This window comes from Hylobates moloch, unplaced genomic scaffold (assembly GCF_009828535.3).
Source record: "Hylobates moloch isolate HMO894 unplaced genomic scaffold, HMol_V3 SCAFFOLD_480, whole genome shotgun sequence".
NCBI lineage: Eukaryota > Metazoa > Chordata > Mammalia > Primates > Hylobatidae > Hylobates > Hylobates moloch.
The window spans coordinates 1-25,114 of record NW_026652755.1 but is presented as its reverse complement, the minus strand read 5'-3'; the positions used below and the strand labels follow the sequence as shown (position 1 = coordinate 25,114).

At 49.1% G+C, this 25,114-nt stretch overlaps 1 protein-coding gene across 1 annotated transcript; it reads left to right on the top strand.

Annotated features, from left to right (window-relative positions):
• Positions 1-3,012: 3,012 nt before the first annotated feature.
• Positions 3,013-24,024, top strand: LOC116464354 (uncharacterized). The gene is given in 9 exon segments (XM_058435038.1): positions 3,013-3,676; positions 5,663-5,734; positions 7,727-7,783; positions 8,406-8,744; positions 8,746-9,466; positions 18,144-18,199; positions 19,390-19,703; positions 19,706-20,233; positions 23,891-24,024. Coding segments are annotated over 6 exon segments (1,965 nt in total). The 5' UTR covers positions 3,013-3,676; positions 5,663-5,734; positions 7,727-7,783; positions 8,406-8,445; the 3' UTR covers positions 23,938-24,024.
• Positions 24,025-25,114: the final 1,090 nt, after the last annotated feature.

Here is a 25,114-nt window from a genome sequence, read left to right as displayed (position 1 = left end):
TGAGTTTCTTGTGCTTCCTTGTGACAAGTGGTAGGGAGTGGCTACTGCTAGGTTAGATTCTGTTATTTTGCACATCATAGACTTTTTACACTAGTTTCCATCATTTTCATCTAGAGTCTTTGTTTAGGGTGTTACAGCTATCAACACCAGCTAACAATGTGTCTGTGGTGATGGGCATCAATTTTCTCATCTTATGAGGTAAACCAGCCAACCTAGTGCCTTTTGCGTGAAGGTACTGATGCTTCGGGACTTGGGACTGATGGGTGGGTGTTGCCAGGAATTCAGCCTCTTCCAACAGGAGCTGTAGGGTGGCGTGATGTGGTTTCATGTTGCCCTCTGGTGGTAGGGCCGGGGGTGGCGCCTGGAGGCATGGGGGGTGGTCAGGCTTCCAGGAAGGTGATCCAGGCCCAGGAAGGTCCGAAGTGTGATGGAGGGGAGAGGGAGAGGAGAGGGAGCCTACCCAGAGGCGTGGGTTCAAGGCCTGGGTTTTTGTTAGTTTGTTGTCATCCCATCTGCTAGGCATCCATTCTTCTCTGTTGTGGTCCCCAAATGCCCCATTTCTGGCTTCATTCAGACGCAGTTCCTCTGCTCAGTGGAAGTGGAAGAGGTGGAACAGTCATCTGTGCTGTCTTCAGAGCCAGTGGAGGTGGAGCTCAGCCAGCGTGTCACAGCCCTAGTGGAAGAGCAACTAGCAAGAGAACCCGCTGTTCCCGGTGGCTCCTAGACACCTTGGTTGGAGGGTTGGCCAGGAGCAGGAGCAGGAAGAGCACTGTGGACAGAGCTGGCTCCTGGGACATGGGAGGCCTGTAGAATGCCTGCAGAATCAGCATGAGAGAGAGAGAGAGCGCACAAGCGCACGAGCGCGAGTGTGCACAAGGCCAAGTAGTAGGCATGGCAGAGGGGGGATTCCAACCCCCTTCTGACTCCAGGGCCTATAAACTTAACCATCCAGTGGCAGGGCCTCTCAGCTGGAAATCAGTCACATGCTTCCCAGAAGGTATTTTTATGAGTCAATATACTTGACTTTGGGAATTGGCTATAAAGAGAAAATTTACTACAGGATTAAAGAAGTGTGTACTGGATTAATTTGGCAACCTCTTCTCTTTTTGAGACAGGATCTCACTATGTTGCTCAGACTGGAGTGCAGTGGTGTGATCTTGCCTCACTGCAGCCTTGACCACTTGGGCTCAAGTGATCCTCCCACCTCAGCCTCCAGAGTAGCTGGGATCACAGGCACGCACCTCCATATCCAGCCAACTTTTAAATTTTTCCTAGAGATGGAGTTTCACCACGTTGCCCAGGCTGATCTCGAACTCTTCTGCCTCCCGAAGTTGGCAACCTCTGCATGTGCTGCTCAGAGCTGCCTGTTTGCAAATGAACCATGAATATTTTTTATACCTGAGGTTAATTTCATGTAGATAGAACACCACTACAGGAGATGGGGGGGTGATGTCACAGAGCACTGGACAGATAATCAAGACGGGGTCCCCTCGTTGCAGTCGAGCTGACCTCTTTTGGGGCTGTCGCCAGCTCAGTGGTGTCCACCTGCTGTCTGCATTCTGAGGATCGGGGTGTCCTAAGCTCTCTCCGGCTCAGAAATCTTTAACTGTCTACGGGGTGCATTTGTCTGGAACCTTGCCTCCCCTTTCCCTGTGGTTCTGCATGTTGCCGGGTGTTTCTCAGCGACACCTGCCTTTCCTGAGGGTCCGCAGCCGTGGGTGGGAGAAGAGGGTGTGTGATGTCTGACACCCGGGAATTGGTGGGTCTCCATTATCTGAGGAGGGTGTCCTTCCCAGGTTAGCTGGGCATGAGTTCAGTTTCAGTTGTATCCTTCCTTCCAGTTTGGGATGGGTTCTGAAATTTGTATTGCAAGTGATGAAAAAGGGGTAAGTGGCTTTTCATCTCAGTGGGGTTAGCTTTGTCGTGGACCCCTGAGCTGAGAGATGGCATTATTGGAAGTCCAGTGCCTCAACCCATGCAGTCTTATTGAGGACTTACTTGTATCATTGTGTATTGCTTGAAAGCAAGCAATCTGTACGGTAACTTTTAGGATTCTTGGTGTGGGTGGGTTTAATATCTGCCCGTGTGCCTCATTTCCTGGGTATCACTGAGGAATGGCTCTTTGATTTTCAATTTTAAACCCTTATCTTGCCACAGTCGGTCTTTTATACAGAGCAGAGTGCTGGAGACAGGCTGCAATGACAGTGTTCCTAATGGGATGGGTTTTATTTTGAATGAGTGGACTGTGACAACTTTCAGGTACCTTCTCGTGACTCTTCTCACAATAGCCGATTTTCCTCTTGTTTAATGGAAAATTAGTAGCCGAAGCCTGCTTCACGTCTCTGCCCCCGTGGTGGCCGGGGAGTACCCTGGCTCATCTCCCAGGGCAAATGTCAGACAGGCCGGCCACAGCCCAAGGAAGTGGGGTCAAAGGGGGTGCCCCAGTCCGACCTCAAGGGCCCATGTGGCTTTTGTATTGAGGGCAGAGTAGTTGTGCTGTTGGCTTTCAGCAGGAGCCAGGCAGAGCAGCTGTCCGTGGGCTCCCCTGTTGGCCGGGGATGTTGACCAGGATGTGGAAGGAATCAGGCGGGAACCCCCGGCGGGATGGTCATTGCGGTGTCTCTGCACCTAAGTGATTTGTTTTCGCAGACATCAGTGCTCAGGATTGATCAACCGCAGGATCATCAATGCTTGGGAAGGGTAGAGCTTGTGTCCCATCAGAGATATGACTCCGAATCTGTGGGGACTCTCCCCCGGCTGACTCATAAAATGAATGGGCACCTGAGCCACTCCGTGTGATGCTGAAAACCGGGAGCGCTCGGGTGACGCTTTCAGCCATAAAGTCTGCCTTTCCCCAGGGGAGTGGCCGCCGATGGTGTGTTTTCTATTTGAAGCAACTCTAAAGGGGCCCACCCAAGTTTCAGAAAGAAACTCAGGTTCTTGACATATGCAGGGGGAACCCTTTTGTTTCTAAAATCTGTTTAAAAAATTTTACTATTGGTGAAAATATCCTCTTACGCATTTGCAGTGACACCTCCATCCTCACTGCAGTGCCCCGTGAGTGCAGGCCTGTGCCCGTGACCTGGCTGGACCCTGGGGTTTTCCTGTGCCGCTGGTCCTGAGCTGCTTGTGCTGTCAACAGGGCAGCCCTCCGGGTCTGGATAAGAGGTTCTGCGTGCTCCTTACAGTTCAAAGCAGGTGTGGGCCATCTTCCCTGCCTCCTGCCTTGTCCTCCAGTAGTAAGTCACGCCCCTGTCACTCCCTGGAGCCACTCCACTGAGATTGTTGATTTTACACTGAGGCTTCTCTTTGGGACACCCCAGGCTCGTGGTTACCCGATGGAGGAAAAATTCTGGGAGAATCGGCTGGTGAGATGCCTGACACCGCTCTCCTGGCATCTGACATCAAGGATATCTTAATTTTTTTAATTGTTAAAAATTGTGGTAAATACACATAACAGGAAATTTACCATCTGAAATACTTCTAAGTGTATGATTCTGTGGCATTAAATACACTCACAGTGTTGTGCAACCATCACCACCATCCATCTCCAGAACTTTCTTTATCTTGCAATCTGAAACTCTGTGTCCACTAACTCCCCTTTCTGCCTCCCCCAGCCCCTGGCAGCCACCATTCTACTTTCTGTCTCTGAATTTGACGACTCCAGGTGCCACATGTGAGTGAAATCATACAATCATTTGTCTTTTTCCAACTGGTTTCTTTCACTTCGCGTGACATGCTCAAGGCCCACCTGTATTATAGCATGCATCAGAACTTCCTTCCTTCTTAGGGCTGACTACTGTCCCCGTTGTATGGATAGGCCACACTTTGTTTGCCGTTCATCCCTCAGACATCGAGAATATCTCACATAGTAGAATGAGTCAAAGAATCTGATGAGGGCTTCATCTTGGTCACCCATGCTCTCTGCAGCTCCACCCTCTGCAAGGGTTGGGTGGACAGGCTGAAGCTACCTGCTTATCCTGTATTGAGCAGACAGGCCTGGTGCTGGGCGCAGAGGATGCAAACTGGAGCAGAGCCACTTCCTGCCCTCAAAGTGCAGCAGCAACATGCCATGTTAGTACCAGCCTATCCGGGGCTTTATAAAGTTAAGAAAAGAGCCTGTATCCATCCTGAAGGCTGTGTGACCACAGGGCTTTTAAAGGATGCTTCTGTGTTCCCAGAGTTAGGTGGGAGCTCTTGGAAGGATCTCTTTTATCCCAGTGCTCTTGCTAAGAATGGAAAGCCCCTCTGTGTGACTGCAGTAGCTGGTGCGATCCTCTGGTCACTTGCATCAGAGCCTGGGAGGTTGTGGTCTGCAAAGCTCACCTCTCATAATGGGATGCCAATAAATAGTATCCAAAGTTGATATACCCAGAAAGAGAGTTCAAAAATTATTTAGAGAGGTGGAAAATAATCACCAGTAGAATTAAAATCAGAAACAACAAGGATGGCCAGCGGAGTGGGGAAGTCCAGATTGGGGAATGTGATGTTTCATTATAAGGTCTTTCAGCATTTGCTTACTTTGGTCTGAGTGAAAGAATTGTCTCATTTTTTTGAGGGCCATGTACAGCAAAGGACTCACCATCTGTCAGACACACTGGTCAGTTCTGGCAAGGCAGAGTTGGAAGGTTTCTGTCCTCAGGTGGGTGGGCAGGGACGGCAGCTTGCCATAAGGTATCCAACAGCACCGGGGCAGGAAATGAAAAGTACTCAGTGATTGGTGGGATAATGGTGTCTAGCACAATGATTCCTGCCAAAATCTTTTTTTTTTTTTTTTTTTTTTGTGAGACGGAGTCTCGCTCTGTCGCCCAGGCTGGAGTGCAGTGGTGCAATCTCGGCTCACTGCAAGCTCCGCCTCCCAGGTTCCCGCCATTCTCCTGCCTCAGCCTCTCCGAGTAGCTGGGACTACAGGCGCCCGCCACCACGCCCGGCTAATTTTTTTGTATTTTTAGTAGAGACGGGGTTTCACCGTGGTCTCGATTTGTTGACCTCGTGATCCTCCCGCCTTGGCCTCCCAAAGTGCTGGGATTGCAAGCGTGAGCCACCGCGCCCGGCCCTGCCAAAATCTTAACAGTGGCTGGGCATAGTGGCTCATGCCTGTAATCCCAGCACTTTGGGAGGCTGAGGTGGGTGGGTCACTTGAGGTCAGGAGTTCAAGACTAGCCTGGCCAACATGGTAAAACTCTGTCTGTACTAAAAAAAATACAAAAATTAGCCGGGCGTGGTGGCACGCGCCTGTAATCCCAGCGACTCGGGAGGCTGAGGCAGGAGAATTGCTTGAACCTGGGAGGCAGAGGTTGCAGTGAGCGAAGATTGCGCCACTGCACTCCAGGCTGGCTGACAGAGCACGACTCCGTCTCAAAATAAATAAATAAATAAATAAATAAATAAAACCACAAAAACAAAAAAAAACTTAATGGTGTGCAACAAATGAAAATGCTGCCCCAGTCAGATGGGACTAGCACTTTTCAGCAACCCTCAAGGTCTCGTGTCAGAGGAATAAAGATCTGAGTATTTCCTACCTGTGGAGGGGGTTCGTGAAGGAATTCTCAGTCCCGAGCACCCTGGCCTGTGCTGAAAGCCTCTGCGTCACACCACATGAGTTAGTTGGGAAAGAGAGCTCCCACCGTTCTCTTTTAACCCTTGTCCTTTTGTACCACAGCAATCGCTTTCCTGGAGATCAGAACCATGGCTGGGTTTAACATCATCTTTGGAAATCCTAAAAGGCAATGAAGTGATTTTTCTCTTTTCATTTTTTTTTGATACAGCTGTGTCAGTTTGAAATTTTATTTTCGTATCAGTTCTAATATTGTGTCTGCTTGACATAGTTTCTATTAAATGGGCTTGATATGAAGTTATTTTAAAATTCAAGTATATAGAGTTTCAGGGCCCATCGTCTTGATTTTTGGTGCAGTACCTCAATTTCATACGGTGTTATTCTTTTCCAGAAAGGGGTCACTGAATAATTTACATTTTACGGTTATTTTCTGAGAAACTATTTCTGGTTATAAATGGTAAACATCTTCTAGGTTTTGCAGTAAGAAATAATTGATTATGTTAGAAAAAAAGAACCATAAGAAGATGTGATTTTAATTTTGACTTCCTGTAAGTACCTTCTAGAGCAGAAGGTTTTCTCTTCGTGGATTCTGCATCTTGGATTTGGGGACTCTGTTGCACTGAGCTGTGCTCTGCGGGGAGGAGCCTGTGGCAGAACAGTTTGGGTTCTGCTGGCCACCTTTCACTCTATTCAGGGAGTTTGGGTCCCAGAGAAAGATGATAGCAGTTAGGTCTTGTTGGGAAGAAAACACAGCTACCAACCCTGGACCATTTTGCTTCCCCTGAACAAATAAGATAGTTATTTGTCTACTTTTGGGGATGGTGCCTGTGGTTTGCACAGGACGAGGTGGCAGCTGGCTTGCCTGCTGGCCTGCTTCATGGAGATAGGATGCTCAGATCCACCGCTGCTCTTCAGGGGTCGTAGAAGGAATTAATGCACTTCCTTCTGTCCCTCAATCTCTGTCCCTTTACGTGTCTCTGGAGCTGAGCACGTATTCTTTTTCTTTCTTCATCTCAGTAGAGCTTTTAAATTAAATAGATGTTGCTTAAGCCATTCAGAAATGTTTCACATTTTAAAAAACAAAAGGTAGCTGCTGCCATGATTCCTTCGCCCACCCCTACACTGTGTCCTTGTAGGACAGTCGCCACTTGGCTGTGCCGAGCCCGTCTGGAAGTGTTTCTGATTCTAATCAGAAGTGGAACAGTTTCAGTGCAGATTGTAGGTTCCTGTTAGTGATGAACTTGGGTGGAGATGGGGACACAGCTTGTTCTTTCCTCCTGGACTCTCATCCAGGGTCCTGAGCTGCCAGGGGCCTGGCCACTCCCGCCCCAAGCCCTGCCTTGGCTGAGCTGATTATCGCTGCATGTCCCATGCTGCCGGTCTGCCTGTCACCTGCAGTGCACATGTGTGCATGTGTGTGCATTCGTACATGCACCACACACATACCATGCCCACCTCATACACACCACACACATACCCCATACACACCACACACCAACCACACACATTACACACACTGCAAACACACCACACACCACAAACACTACACCATGCACACAAAACATACATACACATTCAATCCTTCCACACTACATTACACTCCACACACACCACACATCACACTCCACACACACCACACGCACATATCACATTCATGTCACACCACACCACACCACATACTACACAGCATATACAGTACACTCCACACACCACACCCTCCAGGACGCCCCGCCACCATACACACACAAACACCACACACCCACACCATACTACACATTTACCACATACACACCACACTCACTGTATCTCATGAAGACACCACACACCCCTGCCACACACATTTGCATGCAAACTACTCATTGAATGAAAGTGAATGATTTAGTTTTCCCCAAATTAATACTGTCCGCCTGTGCACCCCTGGCTGTCCTGGCCGGCACATCCCCTGGTCCTGCCCTCCCTTGGGTCAGCACCGCCGCCTGTGTTTCAGGTGTCTCTGGCTGTGCCCTGTGGTGTACTTAACGTCCTGATTTTGTGGGAGGCTGGCTCCTCTGCTCCAGTGGCTGCCTTCCTGGAGGAGACCAGCTTGTTTGCCACCTCTCCTGATGCCCAGAGCAGCGGCCCACTCGGAAAGTCCTGCTTCCTCACCTCGCTGTTTGCCCTTCCCCACAGGTGGTTTTCTGTCAGTGCCGACATCTCCCCAGCTAGGAGACCCTCAAAGGTGCACAGGTGGGTTTGATTACAATGCTGGTAAATACTAAACACGTTTTGGTGAAACACTCAGCCAGTACATACATCTTTAATAAAGTAAAATGTCCAGGCCCCCTCTGCTCCCACCTCTCTCTCCCCTCCCACCGCTCTCCCCCCTCCCACCTCTCCCCCCTCCCCTCCCCAGAGGACATGGCTGACAAGCCTTTGGGGGGTTTCCCCTTTCTGTGTGCCTCTGCATGTGTGTATGGGCTGGGCAATGTGTGTATTCTGTAGACATCTTGACGGACCTGTAACTGGGATCTCCACACGTGCACTTGCTGTAGCTCACTTGCCATTTTCCCTCAAAAATAGGCCTGTAAGATCCCTCACTGTAGTGCGTGTTGCCCTGCCTCTTTAAAAACGCCGTCAACTCTTCCAGCACGTGAACTCTGCCATCATTTATTTGATCATTCTCTTATTTATGGGTACTTAGGTTGTTTCCAGTTTTTTAAAAGATTGCAGCAATGAAAATCTTCAGCTATCATGTTTCACATTGCTGTGGGAGAACGTGGTGGGAGGTGCTGTGGCGGTGGAGTGGCCCCACGCGTGGCCAGGCTTTGTGGGGTTCTGACTCTGTCCTTGCCAATGTTCCTCCCCACAGTGGCTGCCTCTGGGGAATGATGGCTGCGTGAGTGCCCGCCATGCCCCACCAGAAGAGTCTACCATGGCCCACCGGAAGCATCTACCATTGCCCACCGGAAGCGTCTACCATGGCCCACCAGAAGCGTGAGAGCGCGGGAAGCAGCATGTTGGACCACTGGGCGAGACCGGGTCCTGTCCCCCACCACCAGGAGCCCGAGAGCGAGGACGTGGAGCTGCCCTTGGAGGGCTATGTGCCCGAGGGCCTGGAGCTGGTCGCCCTGAGGCCAGAGAGCCCCACGCCTAAGGAGCAGGAGTGCCAAAACCACAGCCCCGATAGGGATTCCATTTCCGACTACATGAAACACCTCTGAGGAGGAGGACTATGACGAGGGCCCCCCTGAGGAGGAGGAGGAGGAGGGCATCCCCTACTACATCCCCCACTGCCCTGAGGACAACAGCTACCTGGAGGGCATGGACTGCAACGGGGAGGAGTACCTGGCCCACGGCGCGCATCCTGTGGACACTGACGGGTGCCAGGATGCAGTGGAGTGGACAGCCTGGGCGGGCCTGCACCCCCATGGTCACGGGGCTAAAGGCAGCCAGGACTACCCAGATGGCCAACTGCCCATCCCGGAGGATGAGCCCTCCGTCCTGGAGGCCCATGACCAGGAAGAAGACAGTCACTACTGTCCCAGCAAAGAGGGCTGCCAGGACTACTACCCTGCAGAGGCTAACGGGAACACCAGCGCTTCTGCCTACCGCCTGAGGCGCGGGGACGGGTACCTGGAGGACCAGGAGGAGGACATCGACCAGATCATGGCAGAGATCAAGATAAGCCTGAGGATGACCAGCATCACCAGCACCAGTGAGGCCAGCCCCGAGCATGGGCCAGAGCCAGGGCCTGCGGACTCTGCAGAGGCCTGCCCACCCATCAAGGCCAGCTGCAGCCCCAGCAGGCACGAGGCGAGGCCCAAGTCGCTGAACCTCCTTCCCGAGGCCAAGCACCCCGGAGACCCCCAGAGAGGCTTCAAGCCCAAGACCAGGACCCCAGAAGAGAGGCTGAAGTGGCCCCACGAGCAGGTAGGACTCTGGCTGTCCTGGGGAAGGGAGCAGAGGGGCCCGAGAGCAAGGGACCTCAGGGTACAGGCCTCGCAGATGCTGAAGCGAGGTGGTGGGGGGTGCTGGGTGCCTTACAGTTCTAATGGTGGCTGAGCTCTTCTTTGGTCCAGTTGGGAGACATGTTGCATGGATGCTGCGGCCACTCTTAAGCTCACTGCTCAGACTCAGGAGTAAAGCCAGTTGAGGGCTGAGTGGCAACTTGTGTCTCGTAGAAGACACCCCTCCTCCCACCCTAGAAGAGGGGTTGGATTTCTTGCCCACTGCCCTGGGTCTGCTCATGGTGGGGCAGTATCTGTGGGAGAGCCCCTCAATCCTCAGGGGTGTACTCAGACCAGCAGGGCAGTGGCAAAGACGTGGGGGTGCTGGTACTCACACACTGCTGCGGCCAATGTTGGGTGGCCTGGTGCCTGTGGTCGGGGCCAGAGTGCATTTCACAATGGAGGGGTCTCTGAAAGTCAGGGGCCTTGGCCTTGGCCTTATGGGCAATCAGCTGTGAATACCTATTTGGAAAAGGATTTTTTGAAGGTTTGACAAAACCTTGGGGAAGAAACACATGCTAATGAGGGCAGTGGATGTCAGCATAACTGTATTTTAATTATAGCAAAGTCAGCGTGCATTCTAATAAACACATTTGAAAAGCCACCTTCCAAAAAAAGCTTCACTGTGAGTATATAAAGAAGATGTGATTATTGAACTTGGGTGAAGGAACTTCTATTTTGCCAATTATGTGGACTGCTTTCATATTTTTTAAAGCCTTAACTACTATTTTTTTCTGAGAAGAATTCATGAATTTGAGTGTGTGTGTGCGTGTGTGTGTGTGTGTACTGAGAGCTTGGGTTTGGAATGGAAATCATATTGATCCTGGATTTTCAGCACTTGTATTTTAATGTCTTGTCTTCTCTCTAAAGAACATTAGGTGTCAGTTGACTTCACTTTGGGGGTGTTCCTGTCATTCACAGCAATTCCGTGTTTACAGGGGTCTGTGGGATGCATAGGAAGTCCCATGGTGCTGGCAGGCATGGGATTTTTACCCCAAGGGACTATGGTAATAGGGGCTGACCAAGAATAACTCCTAATCCTATGTCAGATAATACCACGAGCAGCTCAGGAAAACTACGCACAACTCAGACATATGCAGAAAGGAGATGTGGAATGGAATGGATCCCCCTGGGCTGATAGAGGCCTCCAGGACCTGTCACACCCATGTCTGCCCCCAATTCCCCAGTCAACCTTCACAGAAGAGAAGTTGATCTCTCTCCAGCTGAGACCAAGCCAAGGCCCAAACTTGGAGCTGAAGGATGTTTGGGCTAGGCTTATAGAAGATGTTCCGCTACTGCAGTGTCAACAGCTACCTGTGGTCCAGGCCTCTGTCTGGTCCTTTTTTTTTTTTTTTTTTTTCAGATGGAGTTTTGCTCTGTTGCCCAGGCTGGAGTGCAGTGGCATGATCTCAGCTCACTGCAGTCTCTGTCTCCCGGGCTCAAGCAGTTCTCCTGTCTCAACCTCCGGAGTAGCTGGGATTACAGGCACCTGCAATCGTGCCTGGGTAATTTTTGTATTTTTGTAGTGACAGGTTCTCACCATGTTGGCCAGGCTGGTCTTGAACTCCTGACCTCAGGTGATCCACCCACCTCAGCCTCCCAAGGTGCTGGGGTTACAGATGTTAGCCAACGCACTCAGCCTTGAAGAGACACTGGGCCTTTTAGGAGACACTAGGTGCTGTCTCACTTCTGGGTCTGCCCCACGGGTGGCCCGCCGGGTCTGCTCTGGGTGCGGTCAGGCTGTGCAGGTCCAGGAGCCTAAGCTGGACTTAAGGTGGGGAGACATTGCTCCCCAAGAGCTGCTCGGGTGCGATGTCAGGGTGGAGGCTGTTGCTGTGTGTGGTGGCATCACTCATTTACCCTCTTGTCTCATCAGCCTCTGTCCTTCGGCTCATGTGCTTGCAAGTGGCCTCTGATTCTGCCTCTGGAGCCTATCTGCCCACCCTTGATTCATTCATTGGGCCCCAAGTATGTGAACAATAGCATGCTAGCCACTTTTAGAAACATTTGTGTTCATCTTCAAGAGAGGGGGGTCATCCAGCCGTTCCCCAGCCCTCAAAACCCACTCCACAGACAAAGCAGTGGCGGGTCAGGGCTCCTCTTGCTCTTCTGAGCCTCTGGCATAGCAAACACGGTACAAAAGAAAAGGATTTCACATACAATCGAATTTCATTCACCCTGAAAAGGGAAGGAAATTCTGACACAGGCTACAATGTGGCTGAACCTCGAGGACATCCTGCTAGAGCCAGTCACAAAAGGGCAAGTACTGTGTGGTTCCATTTCTCTGAAGCACCCACAGTAGAGTCACAGAGACAGGAAGTAGAATGGGGGTTGCCAGGGGCTGGAGAGAGCAGGGAGTGGGGAGCTGGCGTTTAATGGGTGCAGAGGTTCAGTTGTGAAGATGGAAAAGTTCTGGAGATGCATGGTGGTGAAGATCGCACCAACAGTGTGAATGTACTTAATGCCGCTGAACTCTACACCTAAAAATGGTTCAGATGGTAAATTTTACGTTATGTACACTTACTGCAATAAAAGAGATAAGAAATAAAAGGTTTTTGGATGATGAATGGGCTTGAGCCAGTTTGGACCCTCTAAAGCTAAGTCGAGCCAGCCTGAACCCGTGTAGCCAGAATCACACTGTATTAGGCTGTTCTAGCACTTCACATGGTGAGAATGGGGGAGAGAGAGAGAAATTGATTGATCGGGGGCTGTGCAGGGGGAGTGCTACACACTTTTAAACAACCAGATCTCTTGTGAACTCAGAGCAAGAGTTCACCTATCACCAAGAGGATGGCCCAAGTCATTCATGAGAGATTTGCCCCATAATCCAGACACCAACCTCCCACCAGGCCCCGCCACCAGCATTGGGGATTGCATTTCAATATGAGATTGAGGTGGGGACAAATATCCAAACTGTATCACCCACAAAGAAGCAAAAACATTTTGGGCCAATCAAAACTATTTTGATGTAGCCACAGTAGGGGTGAGCTGTGATTACACCCATTCAGGCCTGTGGACCTGGCGTGTGAGATCGTGGGGCGGTGGGTCGGCATATCCCTGGGAGGTTGCAGGAGGACATTCAAGACCAAAATGAGCCGTGAGTGAATAATCCAACCACATCCTGAGTGGGAGTCGGGCAGCCTCCCCTTCTCTCCTAGGTCTTGTATGGGTCATGATCCCACCTTGGCAGGAGTGGAAGGAACATAGATCCTACAGGCTGTGGCTTAAAGTGATTATGGTCATGCCTTGTGAGTGTCATTAAAATAAACATATATCGTTAAGTCCACCATCAAATAACAGCCATTTCTGCTGTTCTCTCGCCTTTTCCACAAGTTTAAATATTCCCAGGTATTCTACTGTGTATATTCCTAAAAGTAGACAGGTAGATTTAATGAAGTTAACTGGATCATTGGTATCTTCTTTATAGATCATCTGGTGAAACTTGTTTTTCAAATTATGAGTTGTAGGACTTTGTTTTAATGTCTGTAGCCTTAGGCAGTTCTATCGAGACTAAACTCAGTTTTTTTCTTATTAGGACTAATCTTATTGACCAGAACTGTGGACTCCTCATATTAGGAGAACAGAGATCTGGCCTGTATAAATGAGTGGAAATTAAATACTGTAGAAAATGCCCTCTGGAAATTGAAGTCTAATACTGACTTACTATTGGTCATTTAATTTCCTTTTGGCTTGGGCACCACCATTACATTCATTTTTCAGATGTCAAGCTAGTTTTCTCAGAATGTGTGCAGGGCTTGAGGCCGAGTGTGGAGGCCACTGGGTGAATACAGGAGAGGTCACAGGTCAAGCCTCCTGAGAGAACTGCAGGCTTAAGCCTCCGATAGAGCCACGTGAATGATTTTTAGCCCCAGTAGGTTGCTGTCATTAAACTATGCACACAGGGCTTCTTGCTTTTAAGTTAGCAGGATGGAAAAATTGCAGGTGTTTGCAGCAAGCATGAAGAACCAGCCATGCTGGCCCCTAAGCAATGGTATTAGAAAGGGTTGGTGAAGATTTTCTCATTTGAGAATTGAACAAAACCAAATGGAATTCTCCCTAGTTCTGCAGCTCTGGGGGCTGTAAGCAGCAGAGCTCCCACCTTCCCCACAAATGGACCCAGAGTGGCACCTGGTGTGTGAAGCAGGTGACCAGGAGAAGGGGGTGTCAGTGGTTGATGGGCAGCTGCCTCTGCTGCCTGGTTGACCCAGCCCCTTCCTGGGTCATTTCCCACTTTGCCTGGGTGTCAGTCACTGGAGGGTTAGCTCAGTCCAAGCTGGCGGGTGACCTCCGTAGAGCCTAGGTGAAGGGACTCTCACAGGACAGTATGTTTGAGACCCTTAGAGGGCTCTCCTTACTCTTGCTTCTCCCATTATTGTTAAATTGTAGTAATACACTTGTAACATAAAGTTTACCATTTTAAAGTGTACAATTCAGTGGCATTTAGCACAATGTTGTGCAGCCACCTCTGATATTTAGTTCCAGAACGTTTTCACTGCCCCCAGAGGAGACCCTGTACTTATTAAGCAGTCAGTCCCCATTCTTCCCTCTCCCCCCAGCCCCCACAATGAAAAACCTGTTTTCTCTCACTTTGGATTTGCCTATTCCAGATATTCCATAAAGATGGGATCAGACAATATGTGCCCTTTAGTGTCTGGCTTATTTCACCAGCATAATGTTTTCAGGGTTCATCCCTGTTGTAGCATGTGTCAGTACTTCGTTCATTTTTGTGGCTGAATGATGTGCCACCGAATGGCTATATTTTTATTTTTATTTTTATTTTTTGAGATGGAGTTTCACTCTTGTCGCCCAGGCTGGAGTGCAGTGGCGTGATCTCGGCTCACTGCAGCTGAAGGGCTATATTAAGTTTTATTTATCCATTCATCCACTGAGGGACATTTGAGTTGTTTCTACCTTTTGATTAATGTGAATTCTGTTGCTGTGACCATGCGTATACAAGCTTTTGGGAAATTTTGTTTGGCTAGTCATAACTTTAAGTTTTGTTTTGGTTATTTATTGTTGCTTAACCAATTATCCCAAAACTTAATGGCATGAGACAGCAAATTTGTCTATCTCTCACTATTGTATGGGTTAATGGGCTAGCTGGACAGTTTTTCCGCTGGTCTCATTTGGCAGCTCTCACTGTGCGGTTAGACAGTGTCAGAGACTGGTCTGGATGCTCAGCTGCAGTGGAATGTCTGAGACGGCTTCTTCACCCACAAGTCTGCTGCCTTGGTGTTTCTTCATGTGGCCTTTCTACATAGCATCTCATACTCTTGGCCCTCTTCATGTAGCTTCTCTTTCTCCAAGAGGATAGTCAGTTCTTTTTGGCTTCCAGAAGCACAAAAGTGCAAGCTGTCAGGTATTCTTAAGGCTTAGACCTAGAACAGGTCCAGTTTCATTTCTGCCACATTCTTCAGGTCAAAGTAAGTCTCGGAGCCAACCTAGATTCACTGTGGAATGGGCCCTTCCGAGGACATGAATGACAGGAGTTGTGGCTCATTGGGGACCAACTCCAAAGATGAAGCCTGAGTTCTGAGAACTTTTTCTTCTCTGATTATTCCTTATTCATATTCTATTTTTTGTTTTATAGATGTAATATATTCACAAGTGTCTTTAAGGAGCTATTTTGATATTCTTTTGTCCTCTCCCTAGCATGTCTTTTTTCTTTAATAATTTTTTTCTGAGTTTATTTTGGTCTTATTTTTCTTTCAAAAGCCTTTCCCCAAATATCTATTCTATGCTGCTCATCATTTGTCGTCTTTTTTAAAATTCCCCCTTTTGTTCATTCATGTTTGAGAGAAGGACTAAAAGACTGATTGGGAGGCTGGGTGTGGTAGCTCACATCTATAATCTCAGCGCTTTGGGAGGCTGAGGTGGGAGGGTCACTTGAGCCCAGGAGCTCAAGGCTAGCCTGGGCAACATAGTGAGGCCCCCATCTCTAGAAAAAATAAAAAATTAGCCGGATGTGGTGGTGCCCGCCTGTAGTCCCAGCTACTCAGGAGGCAGAGGTGGGAGGATTGCTTGAGCCCAGGAGGTTGAGGCTGCAGTGAGCTATGATCATGCCACTGCATTCCAGCCTGGGCGAAAGAGTGAGACACTGTATCAAAAAAAAAAAAAAAAAAAAAAAGTTCTTTGTGGCCAAGACTTTTCAGCTGATAGCTTTTAGGGGAAAGAGTTTTTAGGGGGAATTTATGCTGATTCCCAGTTGTTATCCCCACCCCTCTCTCCTTTCTCCTTGTGCAGTCATAAATGACGGCAGGAACTACTCCATTCCTCTGGAGGTGAAATCTGTGTTCTCTTGCCTGAGGTAAATACATGTTTGCTGGGGTTCTGCTTAAGGAGATGCGGGAGAACAATGTGTTTCAGGGCCTGGAAAGTGTGTTCTGTATGCAGGCTTTTGGTTAATCTGTTTTCAGTCTTGCCTATCAGTTCCACTCTCCAGGGTACCTGGTGTCTGAGTCTAGTGCCTCTCCAGTGTACTGTGGGACAAGTTAGCCTCCTCGTCATCAGTATCCCCCTAACCTCCACCTTTGTTTGCTTTGCTTCATTAATTAAACATTTCCCATTTGCTGTCATTGTCTATTGGAGGTGAATTCTCTTCTATTGGTAACCCCCATTCCTTTTTTTTTGTAATTGTGTGTGTTTATACAATGTTTATTCTTCACTGTAATTCCCATGGAGCCTCAGGAAAAAGAGCAGATGGGAGAAATATGTGTTCAGTGTTCAGTTTTCCTTCTGTAAGACATCTGCAACGTGTGTTTTTCACTGAATAGATCATGGACTTAATGCATATAGAGCTACTTTGTTTTTCATGATTGTGCCTTCAATTCTATGTAGAAATATAATTTGTGAATTACCTGATGAAATTTTCCTAATTTTGAATCATCCTTGTATTCCTGTAATAAACACTGTTAGAATGGATATGGTAGTATTTTATTTTTGCATTTTTACTTTTATATTAAATAAGATTATAGTTTTGTTTGTTTCCTTCTAGGCTCTTATTTCATTTCCGTACCAGTGGTATGCAGGGCTGACTTGGGAAGCTTACATCTTTTTCTAAGATCTAGGATGCAGCTCTAGTTTACAGAGTAATTTTCAACTGAAGGAGATTTTTGCCCCCCATGGGATGTTTGGAAATAATCTGGAGACATTTTTGGTTGTCACAACTGGTCATGATGGGAGGTGCTACTGGCATTTCTTAGGTAGAGGGGATGTTACTAAATGTCCTACAACACACAGGAGAACCCTCCACAAATTGTCTGGCCCAGTATATACATATCACTGAGGCTGAGAAACCCTGGTTTAAATAAATATCCAATTTGGAGAGTGAGTCTTTGACTGCCGTTTTTCTTCTTCTATGTGTTGGTCTCCAGATTTCCCACTTTTTCAGTTAGTTTTAGTAACTGTAGATTCTTAAAAAAAAAAAAAAAAAAGGATTTTTTCATCTGTACTGCTAGGCTGCTGTAAAGATGTATAAAGTTTTCACTTTTTCCATCATATTCACATTAGAAACACCTGAATTTTGGAGGGAACACATTCAAACGGTAGCAAATTTAGTAGAGCAAATTCCAAAGACATTGAGCCTAGGCCAGTTGTCAGTCCTGGGTATAATCTTAGATGTTTTCAGGCTCTGAAGCTTTGCATTTAAATGCAAATTTCGGAACAAAGATCTGTGTCTCTGCATTGACCAAATAGAAGGTATGTGAATGTTATGGTCTTGTTTTCCAAGATTTTTTCTGCGGGGACTTTTGCAAGCATGTAGGGAGAGATGAGAAGTTCCAAGGAAAAGGGTGTGAGGTGTTTGGGGCCAGCTTTGAGCTGGCAAGGCTAAATTATAGGAAGAAGGCAGAGAGGTAGGCAGAGACCAGATGTGGGAGGACTTCCTGTGTTATGCCAGGGAGTTTGGACTCCACCCTGTAGATGACGGGAGCCAAGACAGGGCTTGGCGCAAACACACGGCACATTTGTGGTTAAGAAATGTCTTCCTTGCTTCCTTGTGGCCTTGAGGGATGAATTAAGGGGCTGGAAAAGTGGGAGCAGGACGGCCTGTGCCCATGGTTCAGGTGAGAGGCGGGTGGGTGGCAGGGGCTAGGGAGAAGGTGGCTGAGTTTAGCTCCAGTCCCCAAAAGGCGCTGTGGGGAGGAAGAATTTCCAGCTGCCAAGTCAGCCTCTTAGATCAATTTCTTTTTTTTCTTTCTTTCTTTTTTTTTTTTTGAGACAGAGTCTCACTCATGTCGCCCAGGCTGGAGTGCAATGGTGTGATCTTGGCTCACTGCAACCTCCGCCTCTCAGGTTCAAGCAATTGTTGCCTCAGCCTCTGGAGTAGCTGGGATTACAGGCGTCCGCCACCACGCCCGGCTAATTTTTGTATTTTTGTAGAGACAGGGTTTCCCCATGTTGGCCAGGCTGGTCTCGAACTCCTGACCTCAGGTGATCCACCCGCCTCGGCCTTCCAAAGTGCTGGGATTACAGGCGTGAGCCACCGCGCCCGGCCATTAGATCAATTTCTTTATGCTTAAAATGAAGGAAAGGTGAATCATTGATAAGGTGTCCCCTCTTTAAGAAAGCACAAGATGGTTTATCAGGGCCTCTCTTCGCAGGCAGTGGGGCCTCATCCACAACCCTGGAAAAGAACTGGAAAGCGTTGCTCAGCCAGGTATGGAGGGCAGGGCCACGTGGGACTCCCGTCTCCAGGCCCCTTCTCCAGCTCCCGTTTCTTTCTTTTTTTTTTTTTTGAGACGGTTTCTCTCTTGTTGCCCAGTCTGGAGTGCAATGGCGTGATCTCGGCTCACCGCAACCTCCGCCTCCTAGGTTCAAGCGATTCTCCTGCCTCAGCCTCCCTAGTGGCTGGGATCACAGGCATGTGCCACCACGCCCAGCTAATTTTGTATTTTTAGTAGAGACGGGGTTTCTCCATGTTCGTCAGGCTGGTCTTGAACTCCCGACCTCAGATGATCCGTCCGCCTTGGCCTCCCAAAGTGCTGGGATTACAGGCGTGAGCCACCGCGCCCGGCCCAGCTCCCGTTTCTTGTCCTCCCCAGGGGAAGTGTCTGAGGCCGCAAAGAGGAGATGATGGAGTGTGGGGGGTCCTCCTAGACACCCACGCGGACCCTCCGCCAGGCCGCGGCCCCTGCAGCCACGGTTGGACTCAGTACCCCGGGAGTCCAGCTTTGAGGTCCCGGGCACCTCCAGCAGAGCCGTTTGGCGCTGTCATCCTTGAGTGTTTTTCCCTGGAAAAGCTTCAGTGAGAAGAAGGGAGAAGCTTACAGGGGCCAACAAAACCCCAAAGCGTTACCCCCAGATTTGGATTAAACTGCTCCGTGATCTTCATCAAGTTAGTGTAAGGCATGATGGCGCCACTGTGCTCCAGCCTGGGCGAGAGCGAGACCTGGCCTCAAAAAAGGAAAATCAATAAATAAATCAATCAATCCCCGCATAGGGCGACCCCGCGCGTCCGCAGTTACACCAGCCACGCCGCCTTCAGCCCCCACGTCTTCCCCCGGCCCTGCAGGAGGGTGTCCAGGGCCCCGCGCTCAGGTGCAGGGAGCGAGGCCGACAGGGGAGCTGGGCGGGTGGGGTCCCGGGGCCGGCAGTGCGGAGTGGGGTCCCAGGGCCGGCAGTGCGCGGCGGGGAAGGCTTGAGTCCAGGCCCCGTAGCTCCCGCCCTCCCCCGGCGGCTCTGCGGCCCGAGCTGGCTGTGGGATACCCGGGGCGAGTTCTCATCCCCCAGGCCCGCGCCCCGCCGCGAGGAGCCGCTGACCTCAGGCGAAACCCAGCAGGAGAAGAAGAAGGGGAAAAGGCGTGCGGGCGGAAGGGGAAACTTGATTTTTCCTCTGGTCTCTTACAGGCCGCGGGGAAGGGTCGGCGCGGACGGAGCTCGGGGCATGTGGGACCCTCGCGCCTTCGAGCGGCGCTGGCGGGCCGAGTTCCCCGGGGCGGAGGCGCCGGTCCCGAGGCTGGAGTCGGCGCGGGACGCGGAGCAGGAGCTGGAGCGCTGCAGACTCAACCTGGAGCAGCTGCAACAGGTGCTGGCGGAGGAGCAGCTCAAAGCCTCCCTCCTGCAGGCCGTGCTGGCCGGGGGCGGCGGCGGAGACTCCGGGGACCCCGGGCGCCCCCACCCCGAGGCTGAGTCTCCCGGCGCGGACCTGCCCGCCGGGCCGGGGCGGCCGGAGAAGCGGGCAGGGGAAGGAGCTGGGCCGACGCCGTCCACCAGCAGCTCCTGCAGCCCCAGCTGCAGTTCCGAGTCCGGGAGGATGACGCGCCCCTCGGGGACCCCCACGCGGCTCCTGGTACGGACGAGAGGGGCGACGGCAGCGACCACGACTTGGAGATGGTGGATTTCAACGAGAAGTTCGTTCTCGGCTGCTGGCTGGTGGCCCCTTGCCGGTTCGGGACCCGCGAGGAGGCGGAGAGGCCGGGGCGGACGTGCAGCCCCCACCGCTGGATGCACCTGATCCCCGGGGGGCGGCGGCCGCAGCGGGGGACCCGCGACCTGGAGCAGCCGGAGGCCAAGGACCGCCCGGGCTCGCCCCTCGCCGCGGAGGAGACCCCCAGGCGCGAGTACCTCCCACCGTGGAGGCACCAGAGGTTCCTGCCGGTGCCCGAGCGGGACTCGCCCGGCCACAGCTCGCCAGAGAGAGACAGCGACGGCAGACGGCACAGCTCAGACCGAGAGGTTGGTTTCTCCGCAGGTGGGCGCCCCCCTCAGAACCCCGCTCCCCGCCGCGACCCCCCAGACCCCCCTAGACCACGCCGCGCGCCGCCCACCCCGGGCTGCTGGGATCCCTTCCTGGCCGACTCCGTGGCCCTGTTTAACCTCAAGGTCGGGGCTGGGGAGCGGGCGGGAAGGAGGGTGAGCTGCGCCTGTTTACCCCAAAGCCACTTGTGGAACTTAGAAAAAACATGCAAAGCGACGTTAAGGTCGAGCGACTCTATGAAAATGAACTTGTGGCGGTGGCAGGGCTGATGGAATGGGGCGTGTGGCCAGCCCGTGGGAGGAGCCTGAGCCCAGGCCTCAGCCTTTCAGCTCTGGCCGTGACATCCCTCACCCCCTCCCTCAAACCTGACCCCCGCCAGATTCCTTCACACCACCGGATGCTGTCACCCTTCTGTCTGTCACTCCTCTCTGCACACACTCCAGGGGCTTCCCATTTCCCGGAAATTCCCCATCCTTCTGAGCTCCGCTTTCCTAACCGTGGAAGGCCAAACCTTCCACTCAATTTTTTGAACTTAGTCTCGTCTTCTCCAGGCTGCTCTGTGTTTTGGGGCCACATGCAAACTTCAGGGAAGGTCCATGGCCCTCACCAGCGCTCTTTGCGGACTCGTCTTCTCTTAGAAGGCGGCGCCCGGCCTCTTGGCTTTCTAGGAGTCTGGGAGTAAGAGAGGAAGGGGAAGGCTTAGGCCCATCTAGTTTTCCAGCTGGCCTGGTGCCCAGAGATCATGTCTAGTCCAGCGTCTTCATTTGATAGAAGAGGAAACTGAAGCTCAGAAAGATTAAGGGCTCGTTGGGGTGAGCTGAGACCTTCACCGAGTCTCCTGTCATCTCTCTCCCCTCACATGTGCTCTCTTTTCTGAGGACAGGACCTGGTCTTAGTCATCTTTGAACCCCCTTCTGATAGTATGCACAGTGCCTTGTAGCAGTCGAAGCTCAATGAATAATGGCTGAATAAATGATTGCCTGGGAAAAAAAAAAAGAAGATTTTTTGTTTGGGGTCTTATAGTTAATTTAGGCTTTCATTTTCTTGGTTTGGAAATTATTAATCTAAAATATACTTTCGAGTGCTTCAGAACTAAAGAAGTAATGTCGTAGGCTTCTTTTTGTTTGTTTGTTTGAGACAGGGTCTCACTGTCACCCAGGCTGGAGTGCAGTAGCGTGGTCATGGCTCACTGCAACCTTTAACTCCCGGGTTCAAGCAATCCTGCTGAGTAGCTGGAACTACAGGCGGGTGCCCCACGTCCAGCTAATGCTTTTTTTTTTAAATTTTTTGTAGACTTTGAGTCTCGCTCTGTTCCCCAGGCTGGTCTTGAACTCCTGGCCTCAAGTAATCCACCACCTCGGGCTCCCAAAGTGCTGGGATTACAGGCGTGTGCCAATGTGCCTGGCTGTAGGCTTGTTTTATGAGTCTGGGAGTAAAATACTTCTTAGAATTGTCCAATTAGAATGAGAGTTTGTTTTAATGTTTTTATGCAGTTTAACTGAGGTGGAATAAACTGCATGAAAACATTAAACCTTTTCCGTGGGTCAGGCAGCCATTGTACTAAAGATCATGAACCCTTTCATTTTCTCCTCTAAGATAATAAACAAGGGACCGCAACTTTGAGGGAAATCTAGAAAGGTAAGAGACTGAACTTTGGAGATGTCAGATCAGGACAGGTGAAAAGCAGATTTCTAGGCTCCTAAAATAAGGTGGGAACAGGCCCAGAACAACCTTGGACATGGTGTGTTCGGATGCATTGGATGCTTTTCTTTTGAGAAGGAAAGTTGATGTGTTGAAGTCATGGAAAGCACGATTGGCCAGAAAAGGCAGATGGTTAGAAGTCTTGAATTCAAGACAGGTGTGTGTTTCTATTTGGTGTGATTATTGATAGGACGGCCTTAAGCAGGGGATAGTGTGCTCAGGATATTGCTTTAGAAAGACATGTTGAATTCTGTTTGTGATGTGCTGATTAATACTTAAGTGGAGAAGTTTTGTGGATGGGAACATGACTGAGGTTGAACGTATAGGAGGAAATACAGGCCAAAGGCATTTCTGAGCATTGTGAGGAAAACAAGCGTAGGATGGAATATCAGGGCTGAAAGGTGAAGGTGCACACAGGGAGAAGGGAGCTCCCTGAAGTATGGAGTCATGGGCAGAGTTTGAGTGAAGGTAGTCAGTAACCAGGTCTAGAAATCAGTGAATTAGCCGGCTTGGAAAAAAAAAAAAACGAGATGAATATAAACTACTCCTTTAGAGATTTTGGCATTTGAAGTAGAAAAATAAGGTAATTGAAAAAAGTTAGGATTTTTAAAAATCTGCATATATTTGTTATGTGTGTAAGAACAGATGTATGGGAAGGGAGGGAGCAGAACGATGCAAATAAAGATATTGTTCTGGGGGATATTATTCAAATTCTTTTTAAATTGTTATTATTTTTTGAGATAGGGTCTCTGTCACGCAGGCTGGAGTGCAGTGGCATGATCATAGTTTACTGCAGCCTCAAATTCCTGGGCCCAGACGAGCCTTCTATTTCCGCCTCCCGAGCACCTGAAATCAAATTCATTTTCTAACTCATTTTTTAGTTATTAATGTCAATAGATGCTTACTACATAAAACCATAAACTGAAATTAGGGGAAAGCACCAAATGTCTCCAGAGAGAACAACTAAAATTAATTGAAATTAACATTTCAATATAAGTTCTTCTGGTCTTTTCCTGTGCATATTTCAGCATAATTGAAATTCTATTCCTTTGTGTATTCCATTTTTCATTTCAAAGTTTTTTGATACAGGAGAAATTATGCTGTGTTGGTATTTCAGTGGCCTGTTAATATTTCATGGAATTAACTGTTTTGCTATTTTTGTACATGCAGATTTTGTGTTTGTTTTTGTGGTTGCAAGGTTGAGATAGGTATCCTTATGCCTAAATTTGTGTTTACATCTTAGACTAGTTTCGTGGAATACAATTCTAGAAGTTGAGTTTCTGGAACAAACTATGAACAGTTAAGGTTCTTGACACCTGCTGCTAAACTGTCTCAAATGTTCCTCTTAAGAGGAGATTTAAAAGATGGCTTGGCCAGGCATGGTGGCTCATGCCAGTAATCCCAGCACTTCGGGAGACCGATGTGGGTGGATCACTTGAGATCAGAAGTTTGAGACCAGCCTGGCCAACATGGTGAAACCCTGTCTCTACTAAAAATATGAACAAATTAGCTGGGCATGGTGATGTATGTCTGAAATCCCAGCTACTCAGGAGACTGAGGCACGAGAATCACTTGAACCTGGGAGGCAGAGTTTGTAGTGAGCAGAGATCATCCCTGTTTACTCCCACCTGGGTGACAGAGTGAGACTCTGTTTTAAAAAAGGAAGTAAAAATTAAAGAAGTAAATAAATAAATGATGGCTTATTTCATAATAGTTATGACTTTGTAAAGCTTTTAAGTCTGCTTTACCCAGAGTCTAGCTTTTAAATAAAATCTAGGATATAAAAGGTGGGAGCCTCCTGAATGGAATGTGGGGGCTTTTTCTCTCTCCCTGTAGTATAGATATATTCTGTTTCTTGTCCCCCATTGAGTCAAGAATAATTTAACTTTTGGCATAAGAAACTGCTGAAGAAAAATAGGTTGAATAAGGTATTTTTTCTTCTTTTTGCAGGATATAGAAGAGTTAGATCATTACGAGATGAAAGCAGAGCCCATTAGTGGGAAAAAGTTGGAGGATGAAGGAATTGAAAAAGAAAATTTGGCAATATTAGAGAAATTAGGAAGACCGAAAGGCAAGACCATTTAAATGTGTAAGTGTGTATAAATAGCTAGAGCCTGGATTTTTGTTTAAGTAACTATAGTTAATACCAGGCAATGCATGAACATGCCGATCTCAGCTGCTGTCCTCCTCCATTCCTGCCTTAGTGGTAGATTCAGTCACATGTTTATTGGTTTTGAGGCAGGGTCTTGCTCTGTCACCTGGGCTAGAGTGTGGTGGCACAATCATAGTTCACTGAAGCCTTGATCTCCCAGGCTCCAGTGATCCTCCTGCCTCAGCCTCCCAAGTGTCTTGGACTATGGACATGAGCCACCACACCAGGCTAATTTTTTAGATTTTTAGTAGAGATGGGGTCTCACTATGTTGACCATGCTGATTTGGAACACCTGAGTTCACACGATCCTCCTACCTCAGCCTGCCAAAGTGCTGGGATTACAGGCATGAGCCACCGTCCCTAGCCACGGTCATATGTTCTTTTGCCCAAGGTTATCTTTCTCATCTATGAATAGCCACTTTTTACCCTGTTCATCTGCTCTTCACATCCTGGAACCACCTGCTGATCCCTGTGTATGCCCCTTTCCAGCCTGTTTATGCTATTTTCTCTGCTTACCTTCCTTCTGTGGCATCTGTATATTCACATTCATTCTCTCCTACAAAACACAACTCAAATTATTTCAACTTCAAGAAGCTGACTTTGGTCCATCCTGCTCTGACCAAATCAAAACTAATTCTTCTCTTTTGACTTAACATCTCTTTTATGTGAAGCGGCAGGATGTGAAAGGAACACTGAGTTTGGTGACAAACACACCTTTTTTGGTTTCACTTTGCTCAACTCTAAAGTATGGATAGACAGTACATACCTTTTGGATGATTGCTATGAAAAATCAATGAGAATGATGTGTGTATACACATGAGATGCTCAGACAGAGCAGGGAAATATCAGATGATTATCTGAACACTTATTACTTCCTGCCTTGTATTAGAGCTATTTACCAACTCCACGAAAGCCGAGGACCAGTTACTTTGTCTTGGGCACAGGTTTTCCAAAACAGGGAATGAATTGTTAGGCAAGTAGATGCCAAGTGTTGAAACCAGATAGATTACTCTCCCTCCTTC